Genomic DNA, 22,785 nt, shown 5'->3' on the forward strand with positions numbered 1-22,785 from the left:
AGGGGGGAGCAATAGGAAGTGGGTTGGCTCCTGTGACAGGGGTCTCCCAAGCAGATGGCCTGTAGGAGGACTGAGGAATAGGTGCCTGGAGCAGGGAGATTCCAGCAAGGAAGCTGCTGAGTCAGGGGAAAGGACCTGGTTTAGCTGCTGGATTTATGGGTTTGTTTATTTGGGGCGGGGATGGTTGCTGAAGATGGTCAGCGCCACCAGTAAAGGATGCCCTCAGCAAAAGAGCCTGATTCAGACTCTGGGCATGCTGTCAGGCCAACAGCCTACAGGACCTTTGCATACAGGCACCTTTGTTTCCGAAGTTTAGTCCGTCAGCACAGGTCCGCACTCTGCAAAAGGAACTGGCAAGCATTTTAACAAAAGTAAATTTGACCATAAAACCATGACAGTAGGGACTCAGGGGCAGGAGCAGAATCTGAAACTATTTTTTTAAATGACTACAGATTTTAAGTTGGCTTTCTTTTCCCATTGCAGCTAAAAACCATTCTCTTGCCAAATTTATATTCACCTATCTTGCACGAATTTGAAGCAAGCTACCTCACTAACCCTTTCTGGTGACACTACTGTGACTGAAAATGAATGTTTTCATTAGCCCAACTGAAGTCAACAACAAAACTCTCCTTGACAGTCGTGGGAACAGGAAATGGTCCCAATATGGGTAAATACGAAATGATGGTCTCGTGGTTAACGTACAGGATTTGGAGTCAGACCTGGGTTCTCTTCTCAGCCCTGACACTGACCTCAGGCACGTCAATTAAATTCTCGGTGCCATCGTCTCCCTTTAGCTCACCGATTTCACAGGGATGTTTTGAGGCTTAATTCAGTAAATGTTTGCAAAGTGCTTCGAAGTCACTGGATGGAAGGTACTATAGACTAAGTATTATTGTTATAGTTGTTCACTGATAGTTCTCTTCCAATGCACAACAATGGGAAAATATAAGTTATTAGGCAGGACAGACACGGTGCTATAAGGCTGAGGTCACTGCAGACAGAAAGTATTGTAATGCTTTAGTGTGCTCTTCCTGATCCAGAGTAAAAAACCTTAGGAACTTTAAAACAAAACAACTCCCCACTAACCTGCAGTCTTTAGAGGCTGCTTTTTTGAATTGTAAAATCCAGGGGAAAAAAGTGCCAGATGTTCCCATTGCAGTTTATATATAAAATAGACTGTTCCAGCAGAATTGGGAGTTCTTACCAGTACATATTAATCAACCCAATTAAAGAAAACTTCAGTAAAAACTGAGCATTTTGAAAAAAAGCCACACACACACAGTACAGGGAACATGACACTGCTCGGGAACAGTGCAAACCATACAAGTTACCTCCAGCTCACCTTGTAGAATGCACCATCTGGAGCTACTTTTTCAACTGAGATATTGTAAGGGGAGGTGTTTAGCGGACATAAAATCTGGCTCATAAAATACCTGGGGAAAACTACTTCAAAAGGTTTCATTGGAAGGGAGGGGGAAGAGAGGATTACAAGGATGAAAAAAACCATCAACACCTTTTAGAAAGACATTCCATTCTTTCCTGTACCGGGGATTGTTGGTGGGAAAGTGAATAAAGCCGAGAGGGCTTCATGGCAATGAATGATTTCCTTCTAGGGCGAGTGGGAGAAAGAACTGGGATAGACATTGACTTCTTATAGAATCCTGTTATTATGGGATCTTTATTTCTCATCAGCAGAGGGAGGAGGAAGAAAAAAAAGACAACCATCTCCTCATACCACCACCCTCCCTTCTTTCCCTTCCTGCCTTTATCTTCAAAGCTCAGCGTTTACTCACATCAGTAAAAAGCCATGTCACCTCAGCCACTAAAACCACCACCAAAATGCTCTAGACTGGAACCCTCTTCTCAGTACCTATGATGCTGCCTGTCTGTTTAGACTGTACGCTCCTCTAGGCAGTGATCACGGGGCATATCCTCAGGTGGTGTAAATTGTAAAACCTCTCTAGATCCTCAGGTGGACTTTGAAGCCAATGGAGCTATGACAATTTACACCAGTCAAAGGATCTGCCCCGATGACTTCTGCATCTCCAACCCCAAGCACGCTGTCAGCATTTAATAAAATAATAAGCAAGAGTAATGGAAACATTGTCAGTAAGAGACCACAGTTTGGGGGTGAACTCTGGGACCACCCAATTTCAGTCTGGTTCCTACAGGAGTGTACTGAGAGAGAACATTTCTGTAGTCTCATGGGCAGGGGGTATAACAGGCCTCCCCAGGCACTGACGCAGCTGCCGGATCCCTGGCCGCAGGGTTTTGGGGGGACGTTTCTGTTTTATTATGCCCCATGAAGGTTCCGGGGTGGCTGAGGAGGTGGTATGTGCTATTCAGCTTCCTGGGTTCATCCAGGGAGATCACTGATGAACCCAGGAAACTGAGTAGCAAATATAGCCTCCTCAGCCGCCCCGGAACCTGCATGGGACATATCAAAAGCATCTTCGAAGAGACGCTTTTCCCCTGAGCAGCTTGGGTCTGGGGAGAGAAGGGGAGGCGCAGCTGTGGCTGGCCTGGGGCTCCTCCGGGCAGGTGCGGGAAGGCCTCGGGGCTTTGGCTGGCCCGGGGCTCCTCTGGACAAAGCGGGGGGGAGGTGAGGCTCTGCTGGGCTTCAGCCAGCCTGGGGCTCCTCCGGCCGAGTGGGGGGAGCTTCTCCGGGTGGGGGAGGGGGACACAGACAGAAGGGGTGGAGCCACGGGCTAGCCTCCTCAAAGGGGGGCTCCACCTGGGGCCACATGTAGTCTGTCCCCAGTTCTGCCTCTCATTGGCTGTATGATCTTGGGGAATAATCCCTAAGGCTAAAGATGCTGCCAATGCATCTGCTCAAACACACCCCTGCACGGACCCTGGCTCGAACACGGAGCCCCACTGACTTCAACAGGGCTCAGTCCATGCGCAAGTTGGATTCAGTTACAGCATGCAGATCTAGATACCTCTGTGTCGCAAGCTGTGAAACTGGGATAGTATTACCACCATGTTCACAGGAGCACCTGTGTAGCTCAGCTGCCTGTATAGCACGTTGACATCCCGGGATGAACTACACAGAATACCGGGGCAGTATTGTAATATTTGTGAAGTTCTTCAATATTGTTTTAAAAGGCAGCAGACTCGCTGGGAAAATAACAGAGATATGTATCCTTAGAGCCTCAACATATTTATGGCCTGTGAGTTCACCATTACCTATTAATTATTCTCTTTGGGGCTCATTGTGGGGGAATGCCAGACGCAGAGCAGATATAGATTCTAGCCCTTCTGTCTATGATGTTGCGATAAACACAGAAGAGTTTGGCTGGGCCAGGAACAGCGGCAGAAGATCTAAAACCTGGGTGCAGGGGTGCTCATTTATTTACAGCACAGAGGAGGAGACGAGGCAAGCTGAGTGGCAGAGAAAAGTGGAGCCATGAATCATCACCAAACCAGCTTTGAGCTCACATAGATAAATCCATCCCCACTGCTCCAATGCATTGTATTAACATATAACAGTCGTACAATGGTGGAGAGGATACAACTTGAAAACAAAAGGCCCTTTCCCCCTTAGAGACCTGCAGTTTTTGACAATAAAATCAGAAAGCCAGATTACTGAGGTGCAGCCTCCCTCAGGGGTCTATAATCCCAAAAGGATGATGAAGATTCCTCCTCCATCTACAAACACCAGCAATGGAGACCTGTGATTGGAAGGTTCCTTATGTAGTTCTGGGCTCTTGTGGTTAGAGGAAATGTCCTATGGAATGCAACAGAAAATGACAGATCTTTTGGACCATGCGCTGGAATTGCTATAGAATTCTAGATGGTGGTTCAAAAGCCACCAATGTAATAATAAGTCAGTCTTTGTCTCTCCTTCTACTGGCTAGGCCACATAAGGGAGCACAAGACTTCTATTTCTTCAGGTTAGAAACTTAAACTTATAGAGGCCTGTGTTTTGCAGCTAAAGTTCAAGCCCCACCAATGGTGCAGCCACTGGCTGTAATATATAGAAATGATACGGATCTACTAATTCTACATCTTTTAAGGGTAATTTCTATAGTACTCAGTTTGTTTAATCCCTATCAAATCCTAAAGGACTTTTTTTTCATTAAAGGGAAGAAACTAGGAGTCAGGCCTCCTATGCCGTAGCTTATATTCCAAAATTCGTCACAAGCACTAGACAGCTTGAGCATGTTACTTTGCATCTCTGCTGACCCAAATTCCCCAGCAGTTAAAAAAAAAAGAAAAAAAAGATAATACTTATATGATGAGATCCTTGGTCTAAGGGCACACTGAGCCCCCTCCTGCTCCCATTGAAATCAATGGGAAAATGTCCACTGGCTTCAATGAAGCCGGATCAAGCTGTATTTAAGTATTATTATTCGTGAGAGGGAAGCGTGGTGGATACATTGGTTTGTCTATATTTGTTAAGATAAATTAACTGCAAGCTGAGAATATTTGCGAAGGAAGTAGGCAAAATTTTGGCCAACGAAGACAATATTAGTGGTTTAGGAAAGGAGAGCAAGCTGTAGAATGCGCTAACCCAGAGACTAGACAGTGTTATTTCAGCACATATTTTACGTCTTTAAGTTGGTGATTTAACAGTTTCTAGTTTGCTAATATAACAAGAGGATTGATTCTGTGGTATTTATCCATGCAAGAGCTGTAAAACATTCATTATATGGTAGCGGCATTACCATTTATAAACCCCTTTTCCAACCCTTCCTGCAGTACCAGCAGTCATTCCAAGCTTGGATTTTTGCAAAGGACAACCTGGAAGTAATTTCTGCTCCCCAGACACAGATTTAGGCCCCAATTCATCAAAACACTTAAAAATGCGCACTGAAGTCCACAGGATTTTAGCACATGCTTAAATGCTATACTGAATTAGAGCTTTATAACTTTGGCAGCTTTTATGTATCAGAGATAACAGGTGATTTATTTCATGGTCTATGCAGGGCACAACGTACAGTAAGACAGATTCACCCCTCATTTTCTGGTTCAGCAATTGACTGCACCTCCTTTCTCTCACCCATTTCATCCTCCCGCAGGCTCTTTAGGATTATCTTCTCATGGCCACTAAAGTACAGAGATGTGTCTTGGAACTTTGTGGTCAAAAACAGCAGGAAAGTGAATAAAAACCTCTCGCCCCCCCTCCCCCCCAAAAGAAAGCAAATAAAAACTCTCTAGATATATTTGAGAGTGCTTAATGGTCAACTTTGCCTTTAATAAACCACACTAAGAAATGAAAATGTAAGACAAATCATCCAGTACGTTCAAATATTTTTACATACATTTTCTTTGGTGCTTGGGGGTATTTGCCTATTTTCTCAAGGTCACTGTGCTGATTTATTATAGTTGGCATCTTAATTCCACTCATCGCATTAAATCTGCCTATGTAAATGTTGCATTTTGTTCTTCCCCTTGTGTTTTTGGACTTCTGCCAATTAACATTTTCAAATAGTCCCACAAGACTTCGACAGCTACCTGATAATAGCTCTGCTCTTGCAATGCAAATGCAACCAACTTTGGCCTTAACTACAGCTGAGTGAATTGATTTGAAACTGTCACCAAGCCCTTATTCACAGAATTCTCTCTCTCTTTCTATTCATGGATCATCATCATTTCTGCTAATTTATTTGTTATTCAGAATGATTCCACTGAATTTCACAAAGTTTGTTTACTTGTTTGTATTTTGGTTTGTTAGCTGAGAAGTGTTGCTCAGTTGTGATGGGTAAACTGAAATCATATGATATCTCCCCCTCCCACCGCCCCCCCCGGATTGGAACAGCATAACTCAGATTCCTGGAGTGAATCCTTGGGGAAAGCAAATTTAAAGTTTGGTTTCCATGAGTATTTCACGTATGAAGAGTGCTTTTTATGAACATCTGTGCTAGTAGAACTCAAATGCAGAGAATTTCTCAGGAAGTGAAGATAACAGTAATATCATAAAATCAAACTCACTTGAATGTCTCTTAACAAATATCTGCTGAAAACTGTCTCTATCCTTAACCTTTCTGGAACTCAAAGAGAACAACAAAAATTGCAGAGACTCCTCTTGCATTCGCCAATCTGATTGATAGTCTGATGAGAAGTTGAAATTGCTGAATATTTGGCTTGTGTAGAGAAATATTTTTCTTTTCAAATGATTATTAGGAAGGTCCTAATAAAACTATACGTTTTCTGTTAGTGGTCCTGTCTACTACTAGCATAGACCTTCCAGACACATTCAGACAGACAACCATGAGACTAACTGCAGCTACACATCTCCCTATCCTTCAGCTTGCCCATTCAAACATCACGTGACTGGTGACCACAGCAGTCTATCACTGTTATTACTTGCCTCATAACAATGTTAAGAGGCTTAATTAATGCTTGAAAAGCCTTTTGAGATCCTCAGTCGATAAGTGTTACGTTAGGTTCAAAGATTTATTTTGTCACATTGCTTGTTCTTGGTTAGAGTCATACTTTGAGACCTGGTTCTCCATTACCCTGAACCATTACGGAGTAAATGCAAAACACTAACCACTCAGACTTAGTAACATTTTGCATTGCTTTCAATGACTAGGCAAGGCACTAGACAATGGAGATTCTTCCCCTTTATCTTATATTTTATAGGGAAATGGGCATGGGGAAGGAATGAGTCCAGAATGGATTGTTTCAGCTCCACAGGAACTGCTTGAAAGAGGGCTAGTTGAATTAAACAGATTGGAAAATCCTCAATGTGGTTCTCCCTCTCAGAAGAAAATGAAAATACACAACGGTTTTTAGCTTGTGAATATTAGACGGGAGGACAGAGCGCAAGTGAGAGCTCCTGGAATCACCATTATCCCTGACTATTTTAAAGTTTATATTCAGCTTAGAGACCAGTCTTTTAATTGGAGGGTTTCTACATGAGTCACTGGTCACGTTGCAACCTTGTTGTTGTTTTTAAAGCATTTGTTTATTTAACAAGAAAATAAAAATAGCGACATCCCTCGAGTGCTGCTCTGGAAAGCAGATTCTCTTCCCTTCTTTAGGGAAAGTGTTTGGAGACATCTACTCCTTAGGTGCATTCTGGCTAGAACAGCTGTTCTTTCTTTTCTCTCTTTTGGATGCAATTTTCATTACTGGTATAAAATTAAGCAATAAGGTATGACAGACAGCACATAGCTGGGCAATTATTCCAAGCCTCAGGTGGCATTATACAGCATGAGGCTAGGGGCAGAGTGACTGTAACCACCCGAGACGTTCAATAATCGCCTTGAAATGCATGGCCAGGAGCCTTATTCACTATTATGAAATGGAATCTACTGGGATGCAGGACTCATATTGGTTTGAATGCATTTACTTTTACATTTAATGTGAGGTGCTCTATTTCGGTGGCAATGGCTGCTGTACAGGAAATTAAAGACAAGGAAAGTAGATCCAAGAATTGGCAGCTTGCTTGCCTCCCCCATTTTCCTCCACCTCACTATTAACTGATGCAGTGCTGGTGAAAAGCACCAGGTCTGTCAACCCTAGTGGAAACCGACACCTTTATTTTTGGAACATGCACAACATGAGTATCAGCAACGCACACCACTCAACTGTTAGGGTTAAATGCTGGCCTACGTGGGAGGGCGGATAATTCAATCACAGTCTCCATTTCCTCTTTGGCCTCTCTGCTGATGCTGACAGCAAGAGGGGCAAACGTGCCATATATGAAGTGGCTGTATATGATTTGGACACCTGTCCATCAGGAGCTGGACCCAAACCACCAGCTCATTCTATGTGGACCGCCGAGCCGGCCTTGGCTGATCACAGCTTTCAGCTGCTCTCCACCTGGGATAGATTTGAACCTGATACCTCCTGGTCTAAAGAAACGTTTATAAATAGAATTATTAAGCACTGTACACTTAAAAGTGAATGTCTACAATAAGTTAAGGTATAATATGTTAATATAATAAATTAGAGAATATTATAAATGTACTAATATCAAGTATCAATAGCATAACCACAGCCTACATAAGTTGCATATAGGTGTGAATGATTGTACACGGTTCAGCCATTCCTCCTTGCTTTGATAAGGTCTGTAAACTGTGAATAATATTAACTAGTGAATTCTCACAACACCCATGTGAAGTTTTTAAGCCAATGTTTGGTAAACCACTTTGGAAAAAATCCTAGCTACAGCTATGCGTCTTCAGATCCCCAGTGCAGTTCACAGAGGACAAGTATACAGTATACACTGCCTCCGTACTCTCAGGGTTAAATTCTATATCTGTGTTGAAAAACACACATGCTTAGGATAAATTTCACTAGCTGGGGAGTGTGTGTAAGGAACCACCTAGGGCAGAGTGAATGCTTCTCTCAAATCAACTATTCTCTCTAGAGCCCCATTACAAAGTGATAAAATTAAAACGGGAAGAAAAAGTAGTGCCATCTATAAATAATACCACCACCACCCATTGGTTTTCTCTTACTTACAACTTTTAATCCATAACTCTCCATGCACTTTACAAAAAGAGGCAAGTGTCACTGACATGTACATACATATGGCTGCCATCCCGTCATCTCCTGGGTTAGGGAGAGTCTTAGGGCTAGTCTAACACGAGCAGTGCGACAGCAGTGCAGTTACACCAATGCAGCTGTGCCACTGTAAAAAGAAAAGGAGGACTTGTGGCACCTTAGAGACTAACCAATTTATTTGAGCATGAGCTTTCGTGAGCTACAGCTCACTTCATCGGATGCCACTGTAGCGTATCTGGTGAAGATGCTCTATGCTGACGGGAAAGAGCTCTTCTATCGGCATAATAAAACCACCTCCGTGAAAGGCAGGAGCTATGCTGGCAGGCGTAGCTCTCCCATGGACATAGCCATGTCCACACCTGCGCTTAGGTCAGTGTAACTTACATCGCTCAGCGGGATGACTTATTCGCAGCCCTGAGCAACATAAGTTATACGAACATAAGTGGTAGTGCGTACAAGCCCTAAGGTTCCTTTCCTAACCTTGCTTCAAAAAAGTAGGATATGTGAGTGGCAGGAACTCTGCCAAAAAAATTACACTAAATTAGCAAATGTAGGCAATATTTCTACTTATTTTAAATCCAGGTTTTTTCTAAGCTGTTTTGGGACTTTTTTTTTTTTTTTATTAAAGTGCACATGATCTTGTTTTACTTGAACCAGAAAGCAATGACCAAATAATTTCAGAGATTTTTCATCATTTTTATGTATAAGAGATTAAAATGTCAGTTGTAACTTCAGAGGCCAGTTACAAAAGTGAATTTCTGGCAGCTGCGCAGAACATGAAAGGCTATTTTTCACCTTAGGAAAAAAACGTTCTTCGTCAAAACTTAGACAATATCTTACTAACAATACCTCTCCTGTCTCCTTCAACAAGCAGAATGATTATACCAATTGCTTGTACCTGGACATTTACTTTTACGTACTGATATTCACTAGAAAGGGACAGTCGAAATGCCAAGCACAGTGCACTCAAACTCCTCTTTAACAGGAATACATGGAAAGGAAATAGTAAACTATGCTTCCCTTTCCACATGTGTGTTTAGGTCTTATTGATATAAATAAGAAGTTCCCACGCATGCTAAAAGCGCACAAAGAGCACATAAAAAGCAGCAATATATTTCCAGTCTGAATAGATCATTTTTAGATCAAAAACAACTGCACAAAAGCTAAGTCTCCACAAGAGAACAGGTCTCAGAGCAGCAGCCATTTTAATCTGTATCTGCAAAAAGAACAGGAGTACTTGTGGCATCTTAGAGACTAACAAAAGTTGTTAGTCTCTAAGGTGCCACAAGTACTCCTGTTCTTTTCACAAGAGAACAGTGTATGTCTCTACTAACCAGCTTCTTCTACGCAATTTCAAGATGAGAATCGTTACACAGCTGCACATGCCACCAGGCAATTTGGGTCCGATTTTCAAAAGAGCTGAGTTCCTGTTTGGCCCTTATTTAAATACCTAGATTATCCCAAGTGTTTAGTACACCTGGTGCTGAGCTTTAGGCAACATCTGGCCATACATGCAACAATGGGAGCTGCTGAACACTGAGCACTTTGGTAAACCTGGCCCTTTGTTTAGGTGCCAAAATGGGAGCTGAGCAAACTTGAAAAATCAAACCCCAATTGTGAGTGGCAAGCACTTGAAAATCTGGCACTTGAAGCACGCATGTATGTTTCCCTAGTTTCTAGAATCTGCTAGTTCTGTCTAAAGTACTCCTGTCACAAGATGTACAAGTGGTGAGAATTTTTGCTGCATCTTTGCAGAAGCCCATGCACAAATTTGAGCCACATCTAAGGTTCCAGTGGAACGAATGTGTGGCAACTGGGAGATCTGTTAATCGGTAGGAACACAACACTGTTTGCACCATCCAGACAGAGGAAAGAGGCCCAGGTCATATGCTGTCACCCTGCCTTCTTGGATCATTCCAATGCACATGGGAGTAGTTAACTACTAAGAAAACACTGAGGGTTTTGTTGACACTTTAAAACCAGCTAATGCTACATTTAACAGCAGTGATTACAGTTTGGGAGAATCAATCACTTATAACCTCTCTTCTTCTCTGTGTGTGTCCTGCTGCTCAACATGGAGCACTGGAGAACTATGCATTGTGTGCAACCCTGGCTATTAAACGGAGGGCACATGAATAGCTTCAGCATACTCCAAAACAGTAGTTTTGAAGTCGAGAGCTTCTCAGTGCTTGCTAAAGTGTGTTCTGGTGTCTTCTTTGCAAGTGCAAAATTACAAGTCACTGGGTTCACCCTCTCTTGTGCCCTCCTGACTCATTGTTAATAGACAGCTGGGGGAGGGACTTAGAAAGGCGAGTTGCCCCAAATTAACGAGAATCTTCATATACTGCATCCCACCTCCATTTGGCTCAACTCTAGATTAAACAACTTGGCAGATAGTTAACAGGCTCCCCGTCTTTTCGTCTGGACGCTTTTCATCCATCCCTCCTCTCCTTTTCCAGCAGTCAACATTCACCCATGAATTCTTCTCTGCCTAGACAGATATGGCAAACAAGCCTCCGCAAAAGCCACATGACCACAGTTCTTGGGATCACTCAGCAAGGAGTCATGCAGCAAAACAAGTAAGTGCAGCCACAGTCTCACTTCATCTGCTTGACACTCTAGGCAGCAAATTCGGAGGCCTTCTAGAGCTCTCTTACATAATGAAGTTAGAAGGACATTCATCTTGTGAGATTCTTTCCAACCCTCAAGATCAATAACTAATGTGAATTCAAGATTTTATCTGGGGTCTGCAAGGGTAACAAAATCAACTTTTTTTTTCCAATTACTAAATCCTTCCACGATTAACCCAGTATTTTTCAACAGGCTCTCTCACCTTCCATGGGCTAAAGAAAGTAGTCTTCCAAAAAGTTCTGAGCATTTCTCTCTCTCTCTCTCTCTCCTTAGAGTGCAGAAAAAAAGCAGACTGGCAACATTTTCCTTCCACTAAGAAATGGCTAATATTATTATCAGCTAAGCTGAACCAGTGACTTCTGCTTTATAAAGTATTAGCTCATCAGGTGAAAGTTGCTGCAATGAAATTACCAAACTAAAAAAAGAACCATTGCAAGCTATTATTATATTGCACGGGAATAAACCAGAGAATTGTTTTTCATCCAGTAACCCAAGAGCAGACCATTCCATCAATTAAACACTTTAATGGATTTTTGCATCCTCCAATAAGTACAGGAAGGCAGATCGGGATGAAATATAATACCTTTGAATACTGCTTTTATTAGACAGCATCTAGGAATGGACAGCCAGATGAGAGACCACCACACGCAACAAAGTGGTTAGCAAATCATGCTATTTTCATATTTTGGAGGTCCAACAGTGGTTGTACCAGGTTACTGGAAATTGCTATGAGTGGGACTTCGAAAGCTTCCCATAGACTTCAGATAAGAGCAGAGCTAGCCCAATGCTGAGCAGTTCTGAAAATCTACCCTGTATCACTGGTTAATATAGAGTATTATTTAGATTTGCTATTTAATGTTACACATCTAGACACGTTACACTGTATTCCATCCTTTCAAGAAACAGAAATTGAATTTTAATATTTTCCCCATTCCCTTACCTCTGGTGTTATAACTAGAGAAAAATCACAACAGACATTTTATCAACTACTTCTCTTTTCCTTGCCTTTTTTGAGAATTAAGACTAACCCAAAAGTGGTTTCAAGGATTGCTATTCACACTGCCACTGCACACGCCTGCATTGTAAACAGGTTTCAAAATCCAATCAGAATGTAATAACTGGTAAAATCTGGGGTGCTTTATGCAGGATCGATATAGCAGAACCCTCTTCATTACAACAACCTGGTAGACAACTTACCAGCCTGATTAAGAGTGGCCACTTGTTCAAACAAAAAGTGTCTGCAAAGACTTAATGACATAAAACACTAGAATAAAAATGACTCACTGCATTTCATTTAAGGTGATATTTGTTTCTTCTTTTCACCTTTATTTGGCAGACAAAGATCCAGAGTTTAGCATTTAATATCTATATAGCATCTGCTCAAGCAGAAAAATGATTTAGCACCAGCCAACTGCTTCTGCCATTAGGAGAAATTTGAGCTAAGACCGTCTCAATTAAGTAGCAGTCATTGCCATTCACTACCACAAGGATAAAGTCAGTTCTCTGGGAAACAGCGTGGTAAGTGTAGCTGATCCTCCAAAGTGTTGAATGCTCCTGTGAGGAACCGCAACTCCCTCGTCAGCTGAAGTGCTCAATGCCACACAAGATGGAGGCCCAAGTCCAGTTTAAGTGGCCTATACTAGAAATGGCAAGATCTCTTGCAACGGGCATTTCAGCATCTGTTAGTCCTGAATGAATGGCTGGGTCTTCACTTCCCAGTCCTTCAGGACTCTTTCAAACAATTCACGTAAGGACGCTAATATGAAGAGAGACACTATTGAGTGCAAGTAGTAAAACAAGGCTATAAAAAAAATCAAAGCCAATAAAATAAAAATATCACAGAACTGCTAAAAACTTGTTGCTTCCTTTCCCCCTCTCCCCAGTTTGCATTAAGGGACTGGGGCTTTTTAGAAGCAAAGGTGCCCTCTGTCTACGTAGCCCTCAACTTCAGTAGTTATGAAACTTTTCTTCAGATAAGATAATGGAAAGTTGTTTTTGACAGGAGAATCCATCCTCTAAGGGCTTATCCCTCAGGCTTGCACCTGATAACACAGGGCTACCAAACACAATATTCCATCTCCCTCCAAAGTGTATATAAAAATAGCTGAATTGGAGCTGTTAAAGCACATCTCAGCAATAGCATGGAGCACAAACATAAATGTTTCCCAGCGCCCAGGTGGTTTGGAAAGTGCTTACGGCAGCACAGTGTCACACAGAGGAGATACATCAAGGATCACCTTGAGATCAGAAATGGAAAGGCACAAGGAGAATTGACGCTGCGGGAAACAAGGAAAGACGAACTCATCACTGTTTGATTTTTTTTACTCTACACTGCAGCCTCCCCCCATCCTCACAGTGGTGCCCACAAGAGCAGCACTACCCTACCAGGTAGAGTTAATCCTTGGGTTTGGGCAGTAGATAATCCTGTGAAAAGACTGCCACTGGAGTCAGCTGGCAAGAGCAAGGGTAGATATATGTGGGATGTGTGTGCAGAATCAGGCCCATGGTCCTAGTGGGGATTAGAACCCAGGACTTTTGGGTTCAAAAACAAAAGCCTCTGCCATTTGAACTAATAGAGCATCTCCATCAGCTACCTAGAGAGTATAGCTTTTATCTTCTCTCTGGGTCAGTCACTAGAGGGCAACAAAATCCTACAGACTTCACCCAACACATTATACATGCAAAGTTGTGCAGTCTGGTTATGCTGCAAGATGATGCATTCCCTTGGATCTCAGGATTCTACCTACTGTGCTCCCGACCTACCTCTGAGGTAGAAGAGGAAGTAACTTTCATGAATTACCAAATGTAATTCTCAGACAGAGTAGGTAGACAATAAAAATCCCAGAGTAGGAGTCTGCAAACTGAAGCTGCAAATGCCTGAGGAAAGAAAAAGTAATGAATCCATATTCATTTTGGAATACAACTCCTTGGGCCACCTGCCGTGTGTTGCATAAGCCACTTCTTAGTCTGTAGAGTTTAAGCAAAGAACACAAAGAACATGGAGAGTGGTGGGTAGAAAAATCGCTGGAACATGTTCAGTCTGGCTAAATCTCCGCCTTGCCAAGGAATTAGCCCCTCGGTGCTCCTTTAACTTCATCATCCCAGCAGACCAGGTCAGAGAGGACACTTAGCCCACCTTGTGCCAAAGACAAGCCCCATGTAACATTGCTCTTAAACACAATAAGTAACTGAAGATCTTAACCGGGGGAGGATATGTCATGTCTGTTTTCAGGTTGGCTGAAAAGACGACATTGGAAATATCCTCAAAAATCAAGGAAACCATTTGGAGCTGGACTTCCAAAGTTAGGTAAAGGGCTTGGACAAAGAGTTCCCATTCATTTCTAATGGGATTTGGGTGTTCAAATTTTTTTGGTGGCTTTGAAAATCTCAGCCCTTCAAGTTTTGTTTTTTTGTTTTGTTTTGTTGCAATTTTAAATAGAAGTATTTTATGGAAGAGATAGTGGTGAGGGGAAGAAAGATCATCAGCAAGTTTTTGTATTCCAGCAACCAGCAGTCACTAGGCTCCCTACTGAAGCAAATTGACACACACAATGAATAATTTAGAAGGAGTGGGTCAGGAGCTCAAGTCTCCTGATTCTGCCATAGAGACAGAGGATGAGGCAACTCGCTCAAGCCAGCGGTGCTGGTGTTCTAGGAAATCGGGCTTGGCCGCTATCCCCACACTAATTTCCAGGGCTTGTAGCACTTCTTGACTTTACTCAGAATACTCTAAACTTCTTGGCAGTCTCCCTAAACAAATGAGCTATATACATTACTCCAAGAAGCTGACACTTTTGTGGCTCAGACAATAACTGTATCAGTCAAGCAAGCCCACACAAAGAGTAAACACAGGAACACAAGTGGCTGGAGTCTGAAAGACAAATTACATAAGCTGTTAAAATCTGTTTCCACTTGGGGGAAGAAATCATGAGCCATGTCAGGTTTTTATTTCCCCCCGTAACATGTTAAAGCAGAGAGGTGTTTGTAGTGTAACATCTATATCATACAGAGGGAGCCATATACTGAGAGACAGAAGCATACCATTTAATACTACTGGAGATTCCCATTGAAAATAATCCCGCATCAACTTTCAGAGCACTCTACAAGCAATAAAAAGAAAAGGAGTACTTGTGGCACCTTAGAGACTAAAATTTATTTGAGCATAAGCTTTTGTGAGCTACATGAGGTGAGCTGTAGCTCATGAAAGCTTATGCTCTAATAAATTTGTTAGTCTCTAAGGTGCCACAAGTACTCCTTTTCTTTTTGCAGATACAGACTAACACGGCTGCTACTCTGAAACCTACAAGCAATAAAGAATGGTTTCAGAGTAACAGCCGTGTTAGTCTGTATTCGCAAAAAGAAAAGGAGTACTTGGGGCATCTTGTGGATCTTTCCACATTATGCATCCGATGAAGTGAGCTGTAGCTCACGAAAGCTTATGCTCAAATAAATTGGTTAGTCTCTAAGGTGCCACAAGTACTCCTTTTCTTTAAGCAATAAAGAATCTTCATCACTCCTGTGTGGTAGGTAAGGGCAAATTACCTTGTGATTCTGCTTCCTCTGAGATACCATCAACTTAGAATTCTCACTCTTGGGTTTTAAAACTCAAGCACTCTTGAAACCTCCAAGAGTCCTATAATGGTGGTATCTTTAAAGAAGTACAGTTATCACCTTTTACATGTGAGAAAAGTGAGTCAGAATGGTTGTGTCTTGCCCAAACTCAGTGAGGCAGCTAAGATTAGAATTTAGGAGTTTCTGGTGCTCATTCCCACAGATCACGCTGCTTCAAAGAAAAACCAAATTATGCTGCCATTAAAGGTACGTGCCAAATTTAAGACCTAATTTCAAGTCTAAAGGAAATTAATACAGCAAGAATTCTGGCTTTTAATTACTACATCTCAAGACTTTACAGGATTACATTTAGCATACGTTCCAGGCAATCTGTACAGAATATAAGGCTGCAAGAGAACGGATGGGCTGCACCCAAGATAAGTGGCTGCATAGCCAGGCTGCTCATGGTCAGATAGCCAAGTGCTGGCTGCCTACCTACCTAGAGTTTCTGCTAAACTGTTTCTCCTGTACACGGAGATAAGGAAACGAACAGGTCTTTGAGGCAGCTCACCCTCGGCCATAATTTGAACTTTTAAAGAGAGATTGTGGATGGATTAAGAACACATGGGTTGCAGAAAGCACCAACATTTCAGCCTGTCTATCCCACTCGCAATTCAGGACAGGCCTAGACACTCCTTTTTCCAGACTAGCCCAGGATCAATTCCCTCCCAGTCCCCTTCCCCCTTTATAGACACTTGCCTGGGCCCGGTTGAAATATTTGAAATTTCAAAATTTACAAAATTTCTGAATGGCTAACTATAAACTAAAAAACAACAACAAAGAGCATTTCCCCACCTCGTTTCTTTGATCAGCTATGGGCTGAATAAAATTTTGTTGAATGTTGAAATTTCAAATTTTGGGGAGAAAAAGAGGGACTTAAAAAAAAAAAAAGATTTTTATGACTAGTTTCCTCTTCCCAAATAGCTCTGTTTTGTCTTCTTTTAAGGGGTTCTGTGTCTTCTCATTGTTTTTACACCTATTTAATGAAAACGGATTGAGTCAAGTCAGCAGGAGTCCCTGATACGGACACACTCAATTGTTTAGCTTGCAATCCACACGATCTAAACTGGGGCCATGTCTACACTGCGGCTGCTACAGCAGTATAGCTGTGCCACTGTAATCCCATAGTGTACACACAAACTATAGCAATGGAAGTAGTTTGTCCATCGCTGTAGAAAATCCCCCTTCCCAAGTGACAGTAGCTAGGTCAATGGAAGCATTCTCCAGTTGACCTAGCTGCAGCTGTTCTGGAGTTTAGTCAGCATAGGCACACTGCTCAGAGGTGTGGGTTTTTCACAGCCCTGAGTGCTGTAGATATATCAACCTAATTTTAAGCGTAGACCAGGCCTGATATAAACACTTAATTGTGCCTCCTGCTCAGGAAGTCCACTGATTAGGTTTTTACAACTGATTTAAAGTTAAAATAGTGTAAAAACCATGTGTAGACCAGCCCTCGGTCCTTGAGCCTCCTCTCAAGCGAAGCAGATAGCTGTGTAATTTGCTGCTGTTGAATACTTTCACTGCACTGACTGCCCCTCCCTGCTCCACAGGGCCCTGAACTCAGAGATCCTACCTTAATCCACCCCTGAAATCGGTGAACAGGGATTTAACATCAGTGGAAGGAAGAGCGGTTTTGTGGTTAAGACAATGAACAGGAAATTCAGTGATCTGAATTCAGTTCCCAGCTCTAATACAGACTTCTTGGGTGAGACACTTCAGTCCTTCTGCGTACCAGTTTCCCATCTGCAATGTGGGAATAAACTGTACTCCTTTCTCCCACCCTGTCTGTCTTGTCTATTGGACTGTAAGCTGTTTGGGGCAGAGATGGTCTCTCAGTATGTATTTAAATAGCACCAGGAAGCCCTAGTCTCAATCGGGGGCTCTAGGCATTACTGTAATATAAATAAATCAATAATAATGGTCAATTGGCAATTTCAGCCTGGGGGGATATGAAGACCACAGCTGTGATTCCAGCTCCACAAACTTGTCTTCTCCTCCTGGTGGGCACAAGTCAATATTCAATCCCATTTGTTACACTGAGCAATCTTTGCTGGAAGGCAACACCAGAAACTCAAGGCAAACCAATGGATAGATGCAGGTGTGATTGGAGGGAACTGGTTCTACTTGCACTTTGCTAAAGATACAGGCAAGGAAAGGTGTCAATAGAAAGTTACTATCATCCACTTCCAGGGCATTAATTAATCCTTTAAACAAACAGCAAAGCCCAGTGCTTGACACCCACCCAAGTGCCTTCATTATTTCTATTTTACACGGCACAATTATGAATCCAAACCAGCCACAAAACATCCTCCCCATCCATCTGCATGTATCCACTTTTTGGTTCTTGTCTTACACTGAGAGGAAATCAGAAGCTCTTTGGAGCACAGACCATCTTTTTGTTTGGGTTTATGCCGCACCTAGCTCAATGGGCTCCTGATCCAGGACTAGGGCTTCTAGGTACTACTCCAGTGCAAATAAATAGTACAACCACCACCACAACTGCTCACTGCTTCCCCCTCCAACATCTTCCCATTACGTTTTCCTGAGCTGTCAGACCTTCAGACTGAAAACAGCTTTACCTGATCCAGTGAGACATGAAATATGCAGTTTTAGGAGGGGAGATGGGGGTGGGGGAATTATATTTATTCTAGCACTGACACCCAAGTCTCTCATAATTGGGGTGCATTCACTCCACTCCTTCATTAAGGATAATTAGACCAAATGGCTCCTTAAATATCTCTGGAATGCATCCTTATTACTTGCTTTAAGGATGCGTGGCTTAAAGTGATACACTGGGGTTCCCAGAGCCCTTGTTTCCCGTGCACCCCAACACACCATACATTCTTACCCCAAACCACTGGCTGGAGTTTTGTGTTATAAATACCAGACTCCTGCCAGCAAAGCAGAGGACTCAGATCAAAGGTGCAAATGAAAGGAGGAAACTACAGAGTGAGATTTTCCGAAGCGCTCAGCACTGACCTAACTCTGCTCCCATTGAAGTTAACGGTAATACTCCGACTGACTTGGAAAGCAGCTGATTTAGGGTGATGTTGGCAGCATGGAAAATCCTATCCTACATGCATAATTACAGGATCTAACCACGCAGGGCCACATTTGCATTCAAAACTGGCAATCGCGCATGCCAGAGCAATTGTTATCTCCCTGCCTACTCCCTAATCTCCAAGTCATGCTTCACTCCACACAGCTCCCGTGTCCTCCTTTGCTCACTTCTCACTCCGTGCCATCTTCCAAGCACGAGGGACAGTCAACATACCCCATGTATCCTCCCTTCTCCTGCAAACTCATTTATTCCATTCATCACGCAGCTTCGTCCCCCTTGAAGCAGGGACTCCACCTTTTATCTGGCATAAAACACCACGTCCATTACAACGCTAGAATAATAAAATAAATAATCAAGTCCACATGCAGACTGGTGCCCACCATTTGTGTTACCCAATCCCAGTGCATGTCTGTTTTGAAGGCACCATCTAGGGACTGATTTTGGAAAGGCTCCTGCATCCCCTTCTCCCCCCATCCCAGATTTCTAACTCTGTTTTCTCCCTTCAGCAGTGACATGTCAACCAGAGATCATAAACCCAACCTAGGCAGCAGGAAGAATAAATGGAAACGAAAGCACATGCATTCAAAACTGACATCAAGTGAGAAAACTTCTCCCTTCCCCTCCTCAGAATTAAGCCTGCTATGCTGGAAAATGGCCCACTGGCCCGTGGAAGTTAATTAGGGAGCATTTTGGAAACACTTGGTAGCAGCCTCCCCACAAAGTGGCCAGTACAAGGAGGAGCCAAGATAAGCCCAAAGACCGTTCTCATTCTGCCTTGAAAATAGGCTCTGTGATGTTAGACTAGCAGGGCAAGAAGCAGAGAGGGACTCAGAGGAAATGAAGGCTGAGAGGCAGCAGAGAGGCAAAACAGTTAAGCAGAGAAGACAGGAAATGGAGGGACTGAAGGAGGGAGACAAGGTACAAGAGGATCCTAGAAGAAAGAATCAGAGGATCTAAGTGCCAGACTGATGCTTTGCTGTGCACGTGGTCAATGTCCTGTACTGTAAAGACATCCAGCCTCCAGTTCCCAAGCTATAATTGGTGATTACAAAGGAGGAGCAGCATTTTGGAGCACGGTCTCTGAGCAGCAGCGAGGCGGGGGGTAGGGGGAAGAGGCTGTGAAAAGATTGCAGTGGGTTAAAGAGCGACAGGTGTCTTACTTCTAAGGAAAAACGGAACCTCTAATACTGGCATTGTCAATTTGCACGTCCAGGCATGCTTCTAGTTGCTAGTATAAAAGACTTGCATATGCATTCAAGTGTGCACGTGCCCTGGGTGTGTGCACATTTAGAGAGTGGGTGGAAGCCAGTTGGCAATTGGGCCCAATCTGGTCTAAGCTACACTGAAGTAAGGGAATTGCAACTTGCTCATCCTCAAGTTTAAACAGGCATCACAGGCTCATGCAGATATCTGTTATGGGGCCTCAGAGTATGTCATGTGTACAAAACACGGAGAGGTCTGAGTGAGTGCTTATCCCCTGAGTACTGAAGGCTGCACTCACTTGCCATACATCTTTGTTGGGCCACAAAAGGGTGACCAGGGAGAAAACGGAAAATTTCTTCCAGCTCTAAACGTTACTCTGTCCCTTTCCACCTCAGCATCAGATGCCTAGTGATCCCCCCAGTGTGCCACACTTATCTCCACACAAGGCCACGTATCCCAGCAATCATCCTTCCACCAAAGTCAAGCCGAATAGGACTTTCTTTGGGCCACGAAGACAGGACTCTATAAAGTGGCCAGAAGAGCTGTGTCTGTTGAGAAATCCAAGCTACCCCCAGACACACACAAAAACCGAGGCCCGAGCATGCCCACCTCTGCCTTGATCCCGCCACACGGGGAGGTGGCTCACATCCCAGTCTCCTTGCATGGCAGCACTGAAAGCTGCTGTTGGGGCCACTGGGCCAGCCAGACCTGCAGTGTTAGATTCACCACACAGAGTTTTTGCATTTGCCAATTATAAAATGTGGCATCTGAACTCAGATGCTCTCTCTTACCTCTATGCCTGTTGGTAGTCTTGTCAAACATAAGCATGGCATCCTCTACCTGCAAGACACAAGAGGCATGTTTTAGTACATTTGCTACAAGGTTAATGAAGACATACAAACAAATCAAGTACTGGGGAGGCACGGTTGTGGTAGTGGCAGGGTAAATCCAGGTATGGCAGGCCACATGGATTCATCATATCTCATTTCCTTTGCCTGGAGTCAGCTCTTTCTTTTGGAAACCTGCCACTGTCAACAAAAAGCCTAGCTGGCATTTGATCCTAGAGGGAAAACGCACTTTTAAAGTTTTATTGCCCTAAAAAGCACAAACATCCAAGTTGCTTTTTTTCCTCCGTTCTTCTTCTGAGACAGCTGGAGAGAGATAAGGAGGGGCCCCAGGGTCACTGATGCAAATCAAGCCCATGACTTCTCCAGCGGCTATCACTGTGCTGGATGGGAATTAGAAGATTTCAAAAAGTATGTGTCGGGCAAAATCTAGTCAGCCAAAAAGGTATTCAGAGGTTTTCAAGAGGCCTTTTGAAAAGCAACAGGAAGAAGGGAGGGGGACAGAGGTTTAATTTGCATCAGGTTTGGCATTTCCACTTCGGAAGAGAGGGCTGCCTGATGAAATGTATTGAAGCGCAACAAAAATTACTTTCAAGTTTCATCACTCTTTGCATGATTTATTCCACCTACATTTAATCTGTGCAGCCACACCTACATTTTATATTTATTTTTGACTGAGGCTGTGCGGGGATTTCTTTTTAAGTACATTGTATTTTAAACTGTTCAGAGACTCCAGAAACTTCAGCAGGATGCTGCTGCACTCTTATGGAAAAGTCCTATAGAATTTAACAGAAAATTATAACCTCTGAATAGACTTTTAACTACTATTTAATAAGAATTATATCTTTGATTTAGACAAGATGATGGTGAAAAACAAACATACAAACTCCAAGCCACAAAATGGATCTCATTCTTTATTCAACTCTCATTTTTTTTTACAAAAAAGAAAAAAGAAAAGGAGTACTTGTGGCACCTTAGAGACTAACCAGTTTATTTGAGCATGAGCTTTCGTGAGCTACAGCTCACTTCATCGGATGCATAGCATATCGTGGAAACTGCAGAAGACATTATATACACACAGAGACCATGAAACAAAACTTCCTCCCACCCCACTCTCCTGCTGGTAACAGCTTATCTAAAGTGATCATCAAGTAGGGCCATTTCCAGCACAAATCCAGGTTCTCACCCTTCCCCCCCCCCCACACACACAAACTCACTCTCCTGCTGGTAATAGCCCATCCCTCTTTGAAACCTCTCTTTATAATGCGCATGATAATCAAGGTGGGTCATTTCCAGCACTAATCCAGGTTTTCTCACCCCCCCACACACACCCCCCTCCAAAAACCACACACACAAACTCACTTGATGATCACTTCAGATAAGCTGTTACCAGCAGGAGAGTGGGGTGGGAGGAAGTTTTGTTTCATGGTCTCTGTGTGTATATAATGTCTTCTGCAGTTTCCACAATATGCTATGCATCCGATGAAGTGAGCTGTAGCTCACGAAAGCTCATGCTCAAATAAACTGGTTAGTCTCTAAGGTGCCACAAGTACTCCTTTTCTTTTTTCTTTTTACGAATACAGACTAACACGGCTGTTACTCTGAAACCATTTTTTTTACAATAACTTCTACAGTTGGGTTCATCCCTATTGAATTCTACAAAGAATCCCCCCCCCCAAAAAAACCATATTATTTACCCACTCATTTTAGAAAAACTGATTTGAAGAGTCACTCTGCAATGGCACCCACCCTGCAAAAATTACCATGCAGGTGATGCAGGGAGAGGATAGTCCCCGAGGATAGCTCAATCTTGCATGCTTTAAGCATGCACGGTGTTACAGTCTTAGACTTTGCAGGGCAGTAGCATAATTTAGGAGAGTGATTAAAAACACAGGGTGGACCTGTCCCTATTACAGTGTTGGAGGCAGCTTCCATGATACAGTAGAAATTGCAACGCAGTAAAACTTCAAA

At 43.0% G+C, this 22,785-nt stretch overlaps 1 protein-coding gene across 15 annotated transcripts in view; it reads right to left on the reverse strand.

The window, feature by feature from the left end:
* Positions 1-22,785, reverse strand: part of MSI2 (musashi RNA binding protein 2) — a 382,062-nt gene that overhangs the window by 152,921 nt on the left and 206,356 nt on the right. For all 15 annotated transcript variants that reach the window (XM_074974408.1, XM_074974416.1, XM_074974413.1 and 12 more), the window contains one exon: positions 20,761-20,809. In XM_074974408.1, the coding sequence (XP_074830509.1) occupies positions 20,761-20,809 (49 nt within the window). The remainder of the gene's footprint in view (positions 1-20,760; positions 20,810-22,785) is intronic.

Source organism: Natator depressus, chromosome 17 (assembly GCF_965152275.1).
Source record: "Natator depressus isolate rNatDep1 chromosome 17, rNatDep2.hap1, whole genome shotgun sequence".
NCBI classification, from domain to species: domain Eukaryota; kingdom Metazoa; phylum Chordata; order Testudines; family Cheloniidae; genus Natator; species Natator depressus.